Raw genomic sequence first — 19030 nt, forward strand, 5'->3', positions numbered from 1 at the left:
AGGCAAGGGGGGAGGGTAGCTATATATACACATTAAAAACCGCTTTTCACATCTAGAAATTGTCCCATCAAAACAGTTCCGATGAATCGCATACTTAGACTAATAAGTCGCAAGGCTCTAATAGAGCTGCTTAGCCATTTAATGCCCTCCGGTCTTCAACAGTTTAACCCGGTTCCTTTAAGGAACAGACAATTTCTGATTACCAGCAATTTAGGTCCCGCAAAAAACAAGAAATCAAGCATGAAAAACTCACTGAAAGAATCAACCCAAATAATCACTCCAGTCTCTCTCCCTCTACTTTGAAATTGGAGCAAAAAAATTTCACGCCGCAAAACAGATTGCCTTTTCGCTCCAGTTCTTATTTCGTGAACAAAAAATCATCACTTCAATTTGACTTCAAGAATCGTGAAAATGTGTAAACAGATCTTTGAAAAAAGGACAGCGCCCCAATACAATTCAAATTCTTGGAATAGTAAAAAAAATAAGAGCACCGATATAGAGTTCCGCTCAGCTTACAGCATCGCTATCATAAAACACTCGAGTAGTCAAAAAATTTTCAGAAGGCTCAACAAATATCTCAACGAGGCGGGACAATGTTTTAAGGTACGGATTGCAAAAATCATTCCACTTCAATTTGACTTCAAAAATCGTGAAAATGTGTAAACAGATCTTTGAAAAAAGGACAGCGCCCCAATTCAATTCAAATTCTTGGAATAGTAAAAAAATAAGAGCACCGATATATAGTTCCGCTCAGCTTACAGCTTCGCTATCATAAAACACTCGAGTAGTCAAAAAATTTTCAGAAGGCTCAATATCTCAACGAGGCGGGACAATGTTTTAAGGTACGGATTGCAAAAATCATCCCACTTCAATTTGACTTCAAAAATCGTGAAAATGTGTAAACAGATCTTTGAAAAAAGGACAGCGCCCCAATACAATTCAAATTCTTGGAATAGTAAAAAAAAAATAAGAGCACCGATATATAGTTCCGCTCAGCTTACAGCTTCGATATCATAAAACACTCGAGTAGTCAAAAAATTTTCAGAAGGCTCAAGAAATATCTCAACGAGGGGGGACACTGTGTTTTAAAAGATACGGATTGCAAAAATCATCCCCCTAAGGGGAAAAACTTAGGGGGACATTTTCTGCATTCCCTATCTTAATGAATGGTGTCCCCCGTTGAGGTCCTAGTCAGCCTTTATTACCACTGAGCTCTTAGGCAAACCAAGATGACAAGTTTGCATCAAGCAGCTGCTAAAAACTCTGAGCCAAAAACTTAATAGATCTTAAGGTGAAGAGAAAAAGATACTGAAAGGGAGAAACATAGCCGAAAAATTGCCGGCAAATATCCGCCGTTGTTCCGCTTGACGCTCATTGGGATTGAAAAAAAAGAGAAAAAAATTAAGAGAAATTTACATTTTTTTAAGTGTCAAAGTGATCTGATTAGTTGAATAAATTCTGCATATTCGGTTAAATTCTAAAATGACACTTATATTATGCTTATACTGTTTCTTTTGATTTTGATCTTTTGACTTTGACCGTGTTCACAACATTGCATATTTCAATACGTGAAAGAAATTAAAATCCATTCAGTTGAAACAGTGAGTGAAGTAAGTCAGAAGTCAAGCGTGAAAATCGCGACTTATATAGAACGAAAAACGTGATCAAAAGGAAATGTGAATTTTAAAAAAGGAGAGCGCCTAGATAATAGCCGTTGAGAGGCTGACGGCGGCTATTAACAAGAAAAAAAACAGACAAATGCGGGGAACTCTCAAATCAAATATCTGAATGGAAAACACGACCCAGAATCCAAATTGATAAAAAAAAACATCGCGTGACCTCTTCAACTGATATCCTCTCGGTTAGGATAGATAGATGTTCACTAATGTTGCGTGTCGTTTCTTAAACTGAAATCTCAAGTCTCTAGGCCTACGCGGTCAATCTCCAGCTTATGATTACTATAAATCAGACAAAGCAACATCCAATTAATTAGCCACTGGAGTGCAAGCGGAGTCGAACTCAAAAAATTTATCACGTCAATTAAGTTAATTTAACATAACCGACTAACGTCGGGCGAATTGCTCTCAACGACCGGCGAGCGATTGGCTTCGTCAATAGCTAGCCACAGTTTAGTTAAGCTAGCTTTAGATTAATTGAATGGACGTAAGTGAGAGCAGCGGGGGGGGGTGCACCGGAGGGCTGACGGGGTGGCAACAGTGGGGTGGGGGGGGGGGGTCAATCTCCGAGAATGGCCCTTCGCACCATAAGTATAATTCTCCAAAACAGATTCTGTGAATCGCATACTTGAAGACTAGTGAGCTGCAAGTCTCTAAGAGAACTTAATGCAAACTGGGCGCTACCTCTTTATCCCATTTCTGAAGACGAAAGTCAAATGGGTCAGACGAAAAATCGGCCAAGCCAAACATTGCATAAAAGAGACAAACAGGATTAATATATTTGATACAAATTGCTTTTGAGAGCAATTAACAAGGATTTCTCAAAAAGTGCCCGTTAGGTCAATTATGATAAAAACAGTTCTATTATAACTCAAAGTTAATGAGGATCAGAGATGATGACATTGAGCCACATAACAGCAGCTGAAGTTCGGAATCAACAAAGAGAGAGAGAGAGAGAGAGATAAAACGTAAACGAGAAGGAGAGGGAAAGAAACCCTAACCGACAGAGAGAGAAAGATAGATAGGAATATTTTCCATGATGGGATTCGACTCTGCAACTTCTAGTTGTCGAGGCTTGTTAGTAAACAAAACATAGAAAAAAACGAATAAAGGCAAAATCAAAAAGTTTTAAACTTTGCAGTAAAAAGAAATTAAAACGATTTTTTGTCTCGAAAGTTCTGTCAAGTAACACATCTCAAAGAACTAAAAAGTTTTGTTGGCCAATAATGGTCGTTACACTCAAAAAAGTACAAAAAATATTGAAAAATTTTGACAACAACTACAAACTATAACAAAAACTTGCAAAAATTCAAGATATTTATATCTCAAGAACCTTTTCATTGTATCAAGAGACTATCCAGTATACCTGTTTCAGCCTGAAATAGTTTCACTGGCTCAAAGATCCATACACTAGGAACAGGATAAAAATTTTCCAAAAATTTTGAATTTTATCCAAAAATTACTAACATTAGTCATAAAAATTGATCACCAGCCCTTTTAAACTATACAGCAGCTTATTATCAAACCTTGGACGAGGTCGCAGGGTCCCTGGTGCCGGAAAATATTCAAAAACATGAAAAACTGCAATTATTTTTTAAAAATTGCTTAAATTCGTGATATTAAAATCTTAAAAACATACCATAACGTTTATAAACTATGCAGTAACGTATTATCAAACCCTAGAGGAAATTCTGTGGCTCTTGAGGCTAGAGAAACCTAAAAAACGACAAAAATTTTCAAAAAACTTGAAAAAATTGCAAGTTTTATTTAAAAAAACTGCTAAAACTGGTGATAATAAAAAGTTGGAAATTAATCCATGACACACGAAAAATTTCTAGTAGCTTATTATCAAAAACTAACGGAGATTTACTGACGCTTTAGGCTCAAAAAACTGAATAATGTTTACAAATGTCAAAAAATTGAAAAAAAAAAATGGTAAAAAATGTCAAAAAATGCTAAAAATCGTGGTGTTGAAATTTTGCAAGACATTCCATTACGTCTAGAAATTATACAACAACCTATTTTAAAATCCTACAGGTAGTTACTTAGCTCTTGAGGCTGACAAAACCTTAAAAAACAAAATTTTCAATCAACTTGAAAGAAAGCAAATTTTATTAAAAAAAAGTTGTTGGCCATTCCGTTAATTTTTGTTGACCATTACATGGTCAATAAAAATTGTGACCTACTTATTATCAAACCCCTTAGGATGTTTTCTGGCCCCTGGGTCTGGAAAAAATTTAGGAAGGAAAAAAATGAAAGAATTTGAAAAAATCGCACGTTTTGTCAAAAAAGTGCTAAAATTCGTGATGTTAAAATGTTGCAACCATTCGATTACTAATAGAAACCATGCAGTAGCCTATTATTAAAACTTAGAGGAGGTTCCTTGACACCTAGGGCTGATAAAAATCAAAAATTGTCAAAAATTTCCAACAAGCTTGAAAAAAATTGCAAAATTGTATAAATTTGCGTGTTTTTAGCGAGGGGGAGGGGGTTGCACCAAAGGCTGATGGGGCAACAGTTGGGTGGGGGTAACAGCGCGTGGGGGGTGGGGGCAATAGTGAGGGGGGTCAACAGTGGAGGGGTCTTCAACCTCTTAAGAACCGCCCTTCACACCATAAGGATAAGTCTCCAAAACAGTTTGAGCTGAAACAGAGCTGAAAGGCTCTAATAGCACTTAAATCCCGCTGGGCGCTACCTGTTTATCCGTTTTTGAGGACGAAAAGTCAAAAGCGTCAGACGAAAAATCGGTCAAGCGGAAAACTGCATAAAAAGACCGACAGGACTAATATAATTGCTATAAACTACGTTTGAGAGCAATTAAAAACTCAATTGAGGAAATTAAAACTATTGACTGAAAAAGCTATGAAAAATCTTTATTATCGTTAGCATCATAAATGGATTCCATTCAGCAATTTGTGATTTTAGATTATTAAAGAAAAAACATTCGAAAACGCTTCACAAGCGAGACTCATCTTTCCGTTATTAACCCCCAAAACTTTTTCAAAATGATACGTCGCGAAATTTGTTGGCCAGACGAAAAATCGGAGACAAAAAAGCCGCACGAGAAAGTAAGATGGTACCTTCATCTTCGCTGTCACTCAACTCGTCGTCTCTGCTCACTCTCTTGTCATAGGCAGCTATTGAGATCCGTTTGTCCTCGTGTGCCTTCGAACCCTCGTCATGGGGCTGGTCTGCTGGGGTCTCGCTAGAACACGAATCAGTCTAAAGTCACCGTTGCCCCGAACATTTGACTGATAATAATTTCTTTTATTTCATAGATTCATTTTAATATTATGTTCAGAAGTTGAATATAGCATAATAGTGAATCAGAAAATTTGTCGACATGAATTGACCTTTTTCACGGTGATTAGTACCATAATCAGATTACTATTATATTAATATAATATAACATCAATAAAATTACAATAAAATCAATAATTGAAACATTACAAGTCAGAACTGTATTACGATGTTAATTTCATTCAAAAATTAAATTCAAAAATTGAATTCAAAAATTAAATTCCTGAAAGACACTTACGGTTCAACTGGAGCATGTGCTGGAATGTCTCTCATTTGCTGTCCAGGTGCAAAAGGAAGGCTCCTCAAATTCTCAAACACTTTAGTTTTCACACTGTCAAGGTAATCTGTCGAGTTCTGATTGCTTTGATTGGTAGGAGTGATGTGCAAGTGGAAATCAGGCCCGTAATACTCGAAATAGTCGTTGTAAGGAAGGTCATTGGAGACCTCAACACCCAGAGCTCTCGCGGTTTCAAGAGTCCAACATCTGGCAACGTTTTTGATGGTGTATCCACCACCACCCAACATAAGTATTGGGACGTTGAATGTCTTCATGAAGTCCACACAATGTGCATGACCTTAAAAATGAAGCGATCATCATTTCCAGTATAAATTAGCTGTCAGGTACTAAATACACTCCTCTTCTTTAAATGAAGCTTGAAAGCTATGCATGTCGAAGAATTTTTTTCAAAAGTGGAATATGAATTAATAATTAACTTGGTTACCATGACTAGGTTTACAAAATAGCACACCACCAGTTTAAGAAATCAATTTTCAACAGTTCATTTCAGTTTTCCCGATATGAAATATATGTTTCTATTCTCCCCACTTTGGTCAGGTAAGAATAAAAACTCATAATTAATTTAACTTAATCAATCGTGTTTTCATTTGGAATAGTAAAACCCACACAATCGGGTTTTCAACTAGGATAGTGGAACCCACACTATTTGGTTTGCAATAGGGATACTGAAACCCGCACAATCGAAAGTCATGAGACATTAAGGAGGCTTCTTTTGCTTGCAGCTGGCTCACAGTTCTGCGCTTTTTGTTATCAACATTATAGCGTTTCTTCGCATTAGTGTGACTGAAACCGATTGCGCATGCCTGCTGAAAGCAACTGACAAACCAGCTGAGAACAAACTTCCCTGTTGTCAGTGAGCAGAGCTATTCGCTTCCTTGTCTTTCTTACCAATTCAGAGAGTCCTCCAAATGATTCAAAAGCCATGGGAATAAATTGAACACCTATGTTGGCACATTGTTGGGAATATTGCTACAACTTCCTGTCTTCCGCAGCTCTCAGGGCAAAACCAGACTTCCTCACCGCAATTGAAATAATACTGGGTTGCAGTGTGGAGGTAATGGTTATATCCAGAGCTGCCGGTTGCCCAGCAGACCAACAAGGTAAATACACATCTCCAGGTCGAGAATTTTTTTCCGGTATCAGGTTTTTCTGCTCGCAAACTGGTGACAGGTTGGCAGCGCTGCAAGCGGAAAAAATTTTGTCCCTTAGGCGGTCGTGTCGCGAAATTATATTGCCCCGCCCATGACATACAACAGCATGATCACCGAGTGTATCCAAAGATCCTGTTTTACAATAGTGACACTTCCTTTCTTTTTCATATATGGGAGCGCCAAGTCTTTTTCATATATGGGAGGCCTTCTTCACAGCTGCACGAAACTCGTTTGGCAAGAGACGGAGGCCGAGAGTCAGTATGGGGGCTGCCGATAACCATGCTCCTGATTGAGGCAGAGAGAGTTAAAATAAACGAGCTTTTTCTCTTCCGGACGTTTGATTTTCAATTAATTTATTGAGAGCAACTTTGTCGAGGACTTCCTGTATTTTGCTTTGAGTAAGCTGCGATATTGACAAACCATTTTTTTCATCAATCATTTTGGTAAAAGTGTGATCTGTTGTCGGACTTTGGCCAGTTATACGCTCTACTAATGTAGCAGACTGCGATATCAAACCAATACAGACTGCTTTTATCTGATCAGACGCTCGTCGGATTCCAATTCCAGTCTTATTGATAGGCAAACATGCTTGATGCCATGATTCATTGGACAAGACTGTTCCCAGTATATTTTCAAAGGAAGCGGATCAAATTCCTCAAAAATATTTACAGCTTCCTCTGATGGTGTATTGCAGCGCAGTGAATACACAATTTTTGGTGCACCCAAGCAACTACGTAGAAGGCCAAGAGCACACTGTGGGTCGTCTACGTACTCGAGGTTCTCCAGTAATTTTTCGATGTTTTGAACACGTTTCTGTATCGAGGAAGCAACAAATCGGGGGGATCCAACAGCAGCACCCAGTATTTCAAGTTCCTCTCTACTGTTTCTTTTAATTCTGCTATCGATCGTGTTCAGAGTTTGACCAGACCTCACATTTGTCTCTTCTGAGTTCTAGGCCGCAAGTTTGGCCCGATACAGTCGATATATCGAAAGCCTCGTTCAGTTCGGCATTTAGAATTTGACTCCGTTTAAGGGAATTAAAGGCGTTTTTAAGATCGATCTGTAATATTCCTGCATCCAGTGAAAGCTGCAATTTCTCAAATGTAATTATGGTCGCGTGTATGATACTTTCAGCTCCACCCTTGACTCCTACACCAAGAGTTCGGCCGACTCTGTTTGTGTTTGTTTGGCTATGCATTTTGCAACCAAACGTCGCAAGACCTCGCCCACAGCTATCGGACGTACACCACCTTTTAATTTCTTTAAAACAGTTAAAGAAGCACTGCAGAATACTGGTGCCACTGACACAGGGAGCTGACTTCTGCTGGCCAAATTCACTAGCTTTGTTATGCTTGTAATAGCCTGTTTAGATTGATCTGAAGCAGCGCAATTAACTGCGTGCAAAAGGCGTTCAGGGTACATTTTAGATGGACCGGCAGCTGAGAAATTGGGGAAGGATTCTATTTGGCCAAATACAGTTGGCTTATCAAACTGATGAGCTTGGGAGCTGTAATCTTGAAATTGCAACCGAGGTTCTTCTTCCAGAGGGTGTAGAGTTTTAAGCTCTCTGAATGTTTGCATATTATCTGGCGCTACTCCATCGGATGACAGAATTTTTGCTGCTCTCCCGAATTGGCCTTGGAGGCACAGCGCCTTAGCACGAGCTGAACGTGCTTCTATGGTTTCAGTAACGGTTTTTCTTGATTGCTTCATCGATGCAGCTTCATACCAAAGTCCGGCGTAGTCCCCCGCTTTCCAGCGCTCAAACCGTTTTGACGATAAGTTTTCCTGATTTTGTTTGTGTTTCTTTCCACCCCTATTAGATGCTCGTAATATGCATTTACTAATGGCAAATAGCTTCTTCCAGTTTTCTGTGCAGTTTGGCTGTGAGATACATCCCTCGATAGTTTTGGTGAGAACGTCAGACCAACTGAGTCGAAACTTGACCGGTAGGTACCGTAGTGTTGTAATCTATTTCTTGCAAATTGTTTCCAAGTCTGGCAGTCCAATAGGATTTATGTTTGATGCACCAGGACTGACCTCTGTCTTACTTGAACTAGTTTCTGTTTCGCCAGTCAAAACTATCTCGTCAATGCGGGCTGCTATATCACGTGGAATCTTTTTTGTGTTTGACAATAAGGAGCTAAATTGAGCGTATGCCCAAATGGATCGTGAGCATACCCATTCATCAAATTGTGGTCCCCAACTTGAATAACTGACTTTAGTTTAATTGATTTTGTGGTTTTTCACAGCTATTTCAAACAGTCTGTCTTTTCTATCAGGATAAAACAGCACTGTATCAACAAGAACTTGAAAACGGGGGTCAGAGTCGTCACTGTCAAGTTGCTCATTGACTGTGTTAATCCAGAGGATTGGTTTCCTTCACTGAAAGTGTCTGATAACACACTTTTTTCAACAAAACTATAACTATCTACTGTTGAACATTCATTACTGTGAACTGAAGAAGCGTTCATTTTGTTTCCGTTTCTCTTTCCCATTTCCCGTTCTTATTTTCCAAATAAAAAGTATAGCTTCTTATATATCGAAAGATCTTTCTTGCATTATCTTTGCGCTGATTACTGCTGAATAAATTTCAATATCGGAAATTGAAGTAACTATAAATATTGCTTAATGAATAACAAAAACGTGGGGGGGACTTTACTTGAAAAAAAAAAAACAACCGCACGAGCAACGAATCACTATCAAAACAATTGCTCTCGAACGACTAGTGGGAGCTCTAATCAATTGCAGCCTGCCTCAGTCGGGGGGGGGGAGGGAGGCTAAATGGGACAAAGAAGTTCATTAGTGGGTTTCAAATAACCACATAAGAGGTTAACATATACCACTATTAAGATTTTAAGTAAAAATTGGCACCCGTTTCGGCGCACTTTTCATTTGAATTTTAGTATTAAATTGCCGCCAATTGAGTTCTGCTGAAATTGTGATTGAGAGAGAATTTTAGATCACGCAAAATGTCAAGGGCGTAAAAGTCAAAATTGTCAAGCAAAAATTTTGCATTAAAAAAGACACACGTTTACAAACATAACCGACTAACGTCGGGCGAATTGCTCTCAAACGACCGGCGGGCGGTTGTCAGCACCTAGCCACTGTTTAGTGAGGTTAGCTTTCGCTTGATTGAAGAGGCGTGAGGCTAGGGTAATAGACGATATTATCACGCAACATAACAGCCGCTGAAGTCAACAAAAGAGTTAAGGAGAGAGAGTGCGAGGTAAAACGTGAGCGAGAAAGAGAAGGAAAGAAACGCCAACCAACACACACAGAGAGAGAAAGAGAGAGAGAGCTAGATATTTTTTCCAGGAGATTCTAGCCTTGTTAGTAACTAAATCATATAAAAAACTGAAAGTGCAAAATTCAGAAGAAAACTTTCCACATTTCGCAGTGACGAAAATGTTCAAAGAACATTTTTTGCCTCTGGATTTTTATCATGTAACCCATCTGCAAGACTTAAAAAGCTTCGTTGGCCAGTATTAATCGTTAAACTCAAAAAAGGACTCAAAAACTGCAAATAAAATGACAAAAACTTCAAAAAAAAAATTGAGTTTTTCAAAAATTTCAAAAAATCATAAATTTTTTTTAAAAATCGATAAAATTTGTGATATTAAAAAGTTCAAAACTATTCTATCGCAATAAAAATGGTTCAGTAGCCTATTATCAAAGCCTATACGAGGTTTCTTGGGGCTGGAAGAACTTAGATAATGACAAATATTGAAAAATTTGAAAAAAAAATTCAAGTTTTATCCAACAATTGCTAAAAATCGTGATGTTCAAATGTTGAAAAACATTCTATTACCACTAGAAACTATGCAGCAACGTATTATCAAACCCTTCAGGAGGTTATCTGAACCCTGAGGCTGAAAAATCTTGAATAATGAAAATATATGTCAAAAAAATTTTAAAATATAGCAATTTTTGTAAAAAAAAATGCGAAAATTCGTGATGTTTAAATCTTGAAAATGATTCCATTACTTCTAGAAACTACATAGTAACCTATTATTAAACCCTCGAGGAAGTTCCTTGGCTCTTGAGGCTGGATAAACCTAAAAAACGACAAAAACTTTCAAAAACATTGAAAAAATTTGCAAAATTTATCAAAAAAATGCAAAAAATTCGCAGTGTTGAAATGTTGAAACAATTCTATTACCACTAGAAACTATTCAATAACCTATTATCAAATCCTAGAGTGGATTCCTTGACACCTAGGGCTGCTAGGGCTGAAAAAACTTAAAAAACTGACAAAAATTTTCAAAAATCTTGAAAAAAATTGTGAAAATTAGTATAAATTTGCGTTTTTAGCTAGCGGTTGTTCGTCAGTAGCTGGCCACGGGTGAGGGTGCACGGGGGTGGCGACAGTCGGGTGGGGGGGCAACAGGGCGGTGGGGGGTCTTCAACTTCTAAGAACCGCTGTTCACACCATAAGTATAAGACTCCAAAGAGCTTCGTTCAAGAGCAATTAAAAACGTTTATCTGTATGATCCATTGTCAAAAACTTTTCAAAGTCGAAAAGTCACTCACAGAACGCAGCGCACGACCAAGAAACTTCTTTCGCTCAGAAAAAAATAGTTCAAAATGGCAATTACACTCACTTTGGCTTAGGTCAAAACGAATAGCATTTCCCGGTAAAAAAAACCTCAAGAAAACTAATACTCTTTAAGTAGTAATAAAGTTTCTTGATATGCTTGGATGTTTAATTCATTTCATTGACTCCAGATTTCAATTGACAAAGTTTTCGGTTTTAGACTACATCTTGTATAAAGAGTATTATTATAATGATACTTTACAATTGCGATTAAAGTGATCTCTTCTTCTTCTTTGTTCTCAAAATTGTTCTAACCTTTCAAAGTGAGGTTGAAGCATCCTAATCTGTCACCGGAGAGCGAATCTGCTCCGCATTGCAACACAACTGCACTTGGTCTGAAAGTCTCCATCACTTTAGAGATGATAGGTTCGAATATCATTATGAAGTTGGTATCGTCAATTCCATCTCGAAGAGGGAAATTCACTGCATAATGTTTTCCTAGAAGCAAACAATCTCATTAAAAACGCGATAACATCCTAAATAAAGCCTTATAACTGATGAGTTATAAGGTAAAAAAAGATTTTAAAAAAAGAAAAATCTATTCTACCTCCCAGCCAGTGCTTTTATGACCCTTGCTACCAAATTAAGTATTGTTTGAACGCACAGCAATGTAAAAATAGAAAACAACGTTTCAAGAAAATTCAACTAATAGACCCGACTAAAACTTAAAAATCTGTTCTTCGAACATAAGTGAAAAAAATTCTGTCATTAAATTGTTTCAATCTAAATACAAAGATTCTTGCGTTTCCGCGCACGAAACTCTTGAAACGTACCTTTTCCAGCTCCAATGTCTTTGAGATCTCCGGTTCCAGGGAAATACTCCCCGTACTTATGGAACGAAACTGTCATGACCCGATCAGTCGTATAGAAAGCTTCCTCCACACCGTCTCCGTGATGAATGTCAATGTCAACGTACAAAACTCTTTGATGGTACTTCAGGAGCTCCAAAATAGCCAATACGATATCATTCACGTAACAAAATCCAGAAGCCTCGCTCTTTTTTGCATGATGCAATCCACCGGCCCAGTTGATAGCAATATCTGTCTGTCGTTTGTTGATTTTCACGGCACCTGCAATGCTGCCACCGGATGAAATCTGACAAAAATCATACAGTCCGTGAAATACCGGACAGTCTTCGCCAACATTGAACCTCTGAAGCTGTTTACTGTACTCTGACATGTTATCGGGCATGATTTCTTGTAGGAATTTTACATACTCGTCGCTGTGATATTTGCACATTTCTTCGAAACTTGCCTAAAATTGGATTGACACTTCATATTTGGGACCTTTTCGGATTGTGCCCCCCCCCCCCAGCTTAGTGGGTGCATATTTGCACCCCCACCCCACCGCGACGCACAAATGGAAACGATCCCAAATTTGAATTGCTTAAGCAAAGCAACAGGAGCTAAGCTGTTTGTGCTGATTAGTTCGCGCAAAAATAGTAGGCAAATGATTGACAGAAAGGGGCTTGCTAACCTTGAATGGCCGATAGACCTCTAACTTTCGGTAGAGTCCATAATTAAGGAGCAGATTGTGAGTCATTCGTATGCGATGGGGTTTCATAGGATGCCCCTGACCGTAGTAAAAATTCCCAACGTCACCATCATAATAGTATGAGACTTTCTGATGCGTGTTTGGATTGCTCATAGTCACTACAGATCTAAAAAGCAATTATTCAACGCTTTATGGATTTTTTTCAGTTGATCAACCAGCACAAACCGTCAACATTTTTAATTATCGGCGTAGATTTAAAAAAAAGGTCAATTAAAAGAAACAACTCGGGGCAGCAAGTCACCTCCTATATATTTATAAATCCTGACAGTAGTAAAAAAATTAAAGCATCACAAGCGAAAGACAAAGTGACCAGCATTAGAATAAACATAGCCCGCAGACTGCCGGAAAATAACCGCGATAGATGCTTTTGGCTTTCCATCAATCGAAACAACTAAAGAAATAAGAGACAGATCGACCACCAGTCCTTTTAATACTCCACTAGACTTTTTGTTTAGATTCGAACTTTGGGATGGATTCGTTCTTTGACTCTCCGAAGTCTCAAACCGCATGGCGACTGTATTCTCTACCAACCCGGAAGGGCGGACCTACCAACCCGGAAGGGCGGACTTAACATCATGGAGCCAATAGATTACGGAACGGTGTGCGCTGACCACATGCGCTCCTCTTGAAGATTAGGATCGAGCAAATGATCATCTCACCCAAGAACGCATAACGCACGAACGAGCCGCACGCCTGAATATCATTCGATCGCGTAAAAAGGATCTTATCGCCTTCAGATCGAGCAACGCCACGTAATAGAAATTGCTTCGGAAAAAGGAGCTTCGAACTGGCTCACAGCTCTAGCGCTTAAACGTTGCGGTTTTACACTGACGAAGTCCGAATTTAGAGACCAGCTTTGCATTAGATATAACATTGAGGCCAAAAATACGCCCATTAACTGTCCATGTGGTGAAAAGTTTACCCTGTCACATGCACTCCACTGTGCGAAGAGGGGTATACACACATGACACAACGAGATCCGAGAAACCTTTGCTAAAATCATGCAAGACGTTTGTTATGATTTCGAAGTTGAGCCGACTCTTCAGTTGCTTCACGGCGAGTCCTTTACACACAAAAATACTAGCGAACGGCCTATGGGGGTCGAGGTTCAGCCGTTATTTCATCGACTTCGAGATCTTTAACCAAGTTGCCAAGACATGACCGCAGAACTCAGTAGAAACACACAAGTATCATGAGTCGCTGAAGTGCCTGAAAGATGAGCAACGAATACTTGACGCCGAGAAGAGGAACTTTGTTCTGCACGTGTTCTGCAATCATTGGCAAGACGTCAGGTCGTAAGAATCATCGATGGAGACAACGAAATAAAAAACATGGCTGGACAAGACCTGAAATACAATCCAAAGCTCTAAAAAGGATCGTTAATTGAAAACTTTCTTACGAACAATTTTGAATTCTGAGTTCATTGTCAGGTTATACAGAATACAAAATGCTAAAATGAAACGCCAGAAACTCAAAATCAAATAACTTAAATCCACACATTCAAGGAAATTAAAACTGGACGTTTACATATATACAATCGTATTCACAAAATTTTACATCTGAATATATATATATATATATATATATATATATATATATATATATCAAAATATTTATATAAATATATATACATAATTTCAATGTGACCAGGCAGATGCATATTGACATGTTTTTTTAATTAACAAACCACACATAAATTACCTTAAAATTACTTCGTTTTGTTCAATTGTACAGCTGAAACTTTCGATTTGTAACGTGTCTTTCAATCAAGTGAATTTTATCTCCAAAATAAGCCTCAGTGTCAATTCTCGTGTTCGGTATTCGTCGCGCGTGTTGATGGCCGTTTCAGTGTTCTTAAGTACAGTGCCTCTAATGTCATTAACTTCGATTGGTTCACGCACTGGTCTAATATCTTCCACTGGAAAATCAATTTTCAGTGTTACGCGCAATTGAATGTATTCCCATCGGTGAGTTCGCCTTGGCATGCTCTTCAACCCTTATTATAATTTGTCGGCATGTCTGCCTTGCATAGGGGGATTTGCATCCATTACAAGTGAGTTCATAAAACACCTGGGATTTGAGGACTTTATCAAAGCTAGACCTAAGGCCAGGTAAATAGCTCTTAACAGGCAGTGTATTGCTCCCTCTATTATGCTTTTCTAATTTTAATGGGATGCAAAGCTACAATACTTCCATTAGTTCTGATGGTTTCTGATAACATGTGCATAAACCCCAAAGAAATGAATGAAAAGCTGAGAACTAATGTACCAGACCAGCAGATTAGTAAAACAATCCCATCCAAAATGACAATCTAAAACAAACTATACAAAATATATTGCTGACAGTCCTCAGGTTTTTACCCTGAAGGTCAAATATGATAAAATTCAAAATACTCATGAACTCGCGCAAAAAACTTGAAAGAGATTTATTATCCACTAAACGGTAGATAAACTCGAGAATTATAAAACAAATGGTTCAAAAATGAAAAGTGCAATATTTAAAAAATATTCTGAATTTGGCAAAAAATGTTGAAAACCATGTTTTCGTAAATGCAGTTCCGCCAACTATCGCTTCTGCCAGACCTAAAAAAAATTTTCTTTGACTCCAAAAAGCGTTAAACTCAGATATTGTAAAAAAATCAAAAAACTAAAGACAAGTGCAAAATTTAACAAATTCTTGCTAAAATTCATGGCATTAACATCTTCAGAAGACAAAAGACATTTAAACAACATCTCCCAAAATTTATTCAAATCTTAATGATTTTCACTGGCTCGAAAAGATCAATATTTTGAAACAGTTTTCAAAAACATTGAAAAAAATTCAATTTCATCAGAAAATTGATAAAACTTTTTAATTAAAAGATTGATAATCAATATTTTACCTTTGGCAATTATGCAGCAACTTTTTGTTGAACCCTAGAGGAGATTATTGGACCCATGTTGCCGAAAAACTCGATATTGAAAAACTTTCAAAAACTTGAAAAAATTGCAATTAACATCGAAAAACGTTCCAAAATTGAAAAGTTTAAGTTTTGGAAACATTTTCATTGACACCAACAAGTAGTAACTTTTTATCAGACTGTGGAATATGTTTTCTGGCCGATAAGGCTGGCGAAAAATCAAAAATTGATAAAGAAAATCTTCGGAAGAATTGCAGATTTTCAAAATGCTTTACTTCGAGAATTTGAAATTTTGAAAACCAATAGAAATTCTTCAGGAACCTATTAACAAATCCTAGAGATTTCCTGGCTTCTGGGCCTCTCGGAAAACTCAGATAATGAAAAGAAATAAAACAAATTGAAAAAAATTTGCAAGATTTATCAAAAAATTGCTAATTTTTGTAGTGCTTAAATAGTGAAAACCATTCTATTACCACTAGAAGCTAAACAATCTACTATTAAGAAACTCTGAAGGAGGTTACTTGACGAAAAGGGGAGAAAACTCATAAAATGACAAAAAAAATGTCAAAAAACGAAAAAATTGTAAAAATTTGTATAAGTTTGCGTGATTATGTTTCGATCACCAAGGGATAGAGCTCTTAAAATGGTCACAAAAGTAATCTTTTGTTTCAGAAGACTTCTATCAGCTTTTAGAAACCTCAATTTTAGACTGGTTCGACAAAAATAGAAAAAAGTTGGAAAACCGCAAAAAATTGGGCTCAAAAAATGACCTTTTGACCTTGAGATACGCCTTCCCAGTGGCTTCACAACTCTTAGCACTTGAAGTATTACTGAATGCGGCTAAAGGCCTCTAATGATACTGGACGCACGCTGAGCTTCACCTGACGTACAATTCAAAAATTGTTCATTGTATAAACAAAATACTAGACCTAAAACGGGCTATAATTGATTTGGGGAAACCATTTCCTAAAAGAATCAGATAAAAAACCAAAAAAAAACGAAAATCGATATCAAAATGTTGCATGTGAACAAAAAACCACTAGTGAGAAAAAGAAATTTGGTTAATAAAAACTAGGCTTAGTATAAACTATGAAAATATTGAAAAAACCATTTAGAAAAATCTCCGATCCAAATATTTGAAAAACAGTAAAAATCAAAGTGAAAATGCCGCATATTAACCACTAGCGAGAAAGTTAATTTTGGTTCAAACACCGTTTTCTCACTCTACTTTAAACTTAGAGCGAAAAAATTTCACGCCGCAAAACCACTCAATTTTTCGCTCCATTTCCTGTTTCGGCGTGACCAAAATCACTACTCCAATTTGACTTCAAAAATCATAAAAATGTATGAACAGATCTTAAAAAAAAGACAGCGCCCCAAAACAATTCAAATTCTTTGATTTGTAAAAGGACAGCGCCCCAATACAAATCATATTCTTTGAATTATAAGAAGACAGAGCACCAAAACAATCCAGTTCTTGGATTGTAAAAAACATCGAAGTCTCCAATAATAGCCACTATCGCTTCACAGCCAATAATCAAAGTAGATGAGATAAATAACAATAGAAATATAGTGATTTTGATTCAGAATTAGTAAAAATATAGAAGCAGTTAGGAAAACAGCCTCCCTTCGCCTACAATGTTCTTATTAAAACTTCTACTACTTATTCAATGTAGCCATTCTACCGTTTTAAATAAAACGGATTTCTGATTTTTTTTGCGAAGTTTTTGGATCTTTTTAATTCAAAGTGAATTGGCTTTTTTTTTCTGTTTGCGACCCCCAGTATACTGTATGCAACGCATGGAAAAGGATGTCCCTTTACATGGTGGATCTTTTATGAAAAAAATTGGCTTGATCACTTGGGGGTTGCCAATAAAATTTAACAAGCTGGGAGAGGGGTGCTCTCTTAACTATCCGTTATTCTAATAGTACATTGATAGTATTACGAAAGTTTACATAAACAAAACCAACTAAAGTCAAAGGTCACAATGTTTTGACGAGTACAGACGCTTGGTAACTGAACTTGTATTTGCTAAGAGATGAAAAAAAAATTTGCTTTGTCTCCTTAGACAGCTGTTGTTGTTGTCGCTTTACAGTAAGAAACTGATGGGAGTTGATCCCTAGTTTGAGTTTAGAAAAGAGTTCAGCATAATTGTGTCGATAAACTTAAAAAAAGAGTATTATGAAATTCTACTCATAAATGGTCTTCATTGTGGGCACCAGCTTTTTAGTAAACGCCATCGATGCTGCTCCCGTACGTGCTGAAGAGGTTCCTCCGACGATTTTAATTCGCAGCCCACGGACTGAGCCTCAACCCTGGGTCAAGTAAGCCCCTTAAAAGACTACAATACCTTCCGCAAAATGGCACGTTATCTTAAAAGTTCAACATTGTTATCTGGCACAAAATAATTAACAAAACACTCACCAAACCTCCTTACAACAATAATCGGGCTTGTCGCATTGGCAGGTTGTTGAGTCTCATCAAAAAATTCAAGCCTCGACTAGCTGCCCTTGCTTAGACCGCAGGGTCGTCGGCTCCTAACATACTGGAGAAACTAGGGAGTTCTCGAGTAGAGACAATCGACATCAGAAACCGTTTGCTTTCGACTCGAAAATGGAGATATAATTCTATTGTTGAAAACATTCGTCGTGTCCATCGACCAGCTTACTTGGATTTAAAATTTCTTTCAACCGTCCTAAATAACGCGAATAACTTTAGTTGCTTAGCCCAAAGGAAGGGTGGTTATTGGAAACGCCCAAATATCAAGAAAAGAAAGAAAGCACGAGTAGAAAATGAGCCAAGGTTGACTTCAGGTTACTTCTTTGTTTTTCTCTTGTTGGGTTTTCTGCATCCTTGAGACTTAAGTGTTTCGAGGGCAACGAGATCTCGACTTAGGGACTTAACATTGAAATTCCTCATACATCCAACTCCAATAGTGACCCATGGGGTCAATGCGCTCTGCAGGTCACAGATGATGGACATGGAGCTCTACAATTTCATAGGTGTGACTTCTGGTTCCAGCTATAATGTACTTCTGTTCCTGCAGCCCTGATAACTCTGGGTTTGGCTTTGTGAGTCTTGCGAAAGTCCAGCTAAAGAAACATTCTTCATGTCTTCTCCCAATGTTGACAAAATCCAGAAACTTGGTGAAAGCGCTGACAAGTTGAAGAATAATTTCGTGTTCGTTAACGAAATTAAACGTGAATTGACGGAGATAAAGTCCTTGGTCATTTTTGTTTTTAACAGAGATCAACAACATCAAAGCTAAATTGTCGGAAGCCAATTTTAGTTCACCAGCAGAGCCTGCAGTGGTACCAAAAATTCTCGGAAACTCCTTTTTCGACCGCTTCAGAGAAGTATAAGGTATCAACGAACAAGATCCAACGTTGAAGTCTTCAGAAAGACTAAAAAAGACCATTCTACAGCACAAAATCTGATTGAGAAATGAGATCCGTCCATTTACTCAATCGAAGACGTCCACCAAACTGGCGTGCCGATCATGAACCCGGACCAGTTGTTGTAATTTTCCAAAGTCAATGGGACAAACGGATAGA

General features: G+C 37.7%; 1 protein-coding gene across 1 annotated transcript in view; it reads right to left on the bottom strand.

The window, feature by feature from the left end:
- LOC142354480 (histone deacetylase 1-like) overlaps nt 1–19030 on the bottom strand; it is a 204995-nt gene that overhangs the window by 885 nt on the left and 185080 nt on the right. Inside the window, exons 2-6 of the mRNA XM_075406788.1 lie at nt 12499–12684; nt 11796–12276; nt 11278–11460; nt 5215–5551; nt 4757–4881 (exon numbers count right to left, since the gene is read on the bottom strand). Coding sequence (XP_075262903.1) covers nt 4757–4881; nt 5215–5551; nt 11278–11460; nt 11796–12276; nt 12499–12669 — 1297 coding nt within the window. The 5' untranslated portion in view covers nt 12670–12684. The remainder of the gene's footprint in view (nt 1–4756; nt 4882–5214; nt 5552–11277; nt 11461–11795; nt 12277–12498; nt 12685–19030) is intronic.

The sequence above is a fragment of the Convolutriloba macropyga genome, chromosome 15, assembly GCF_964194025.1.
Source record: "Convolutriloba macropyga chromosome 15, txConMacr16.3, whole genome shotgun sequence".
In the NCBI taxonomy this organism is placed as follows: domain Eukaryota; kingdom Metazoa; phylum Xenacoelomorpha; order Acoela; family Convolutidae; genus Convolutriloba; species Convolutriloba macropyga.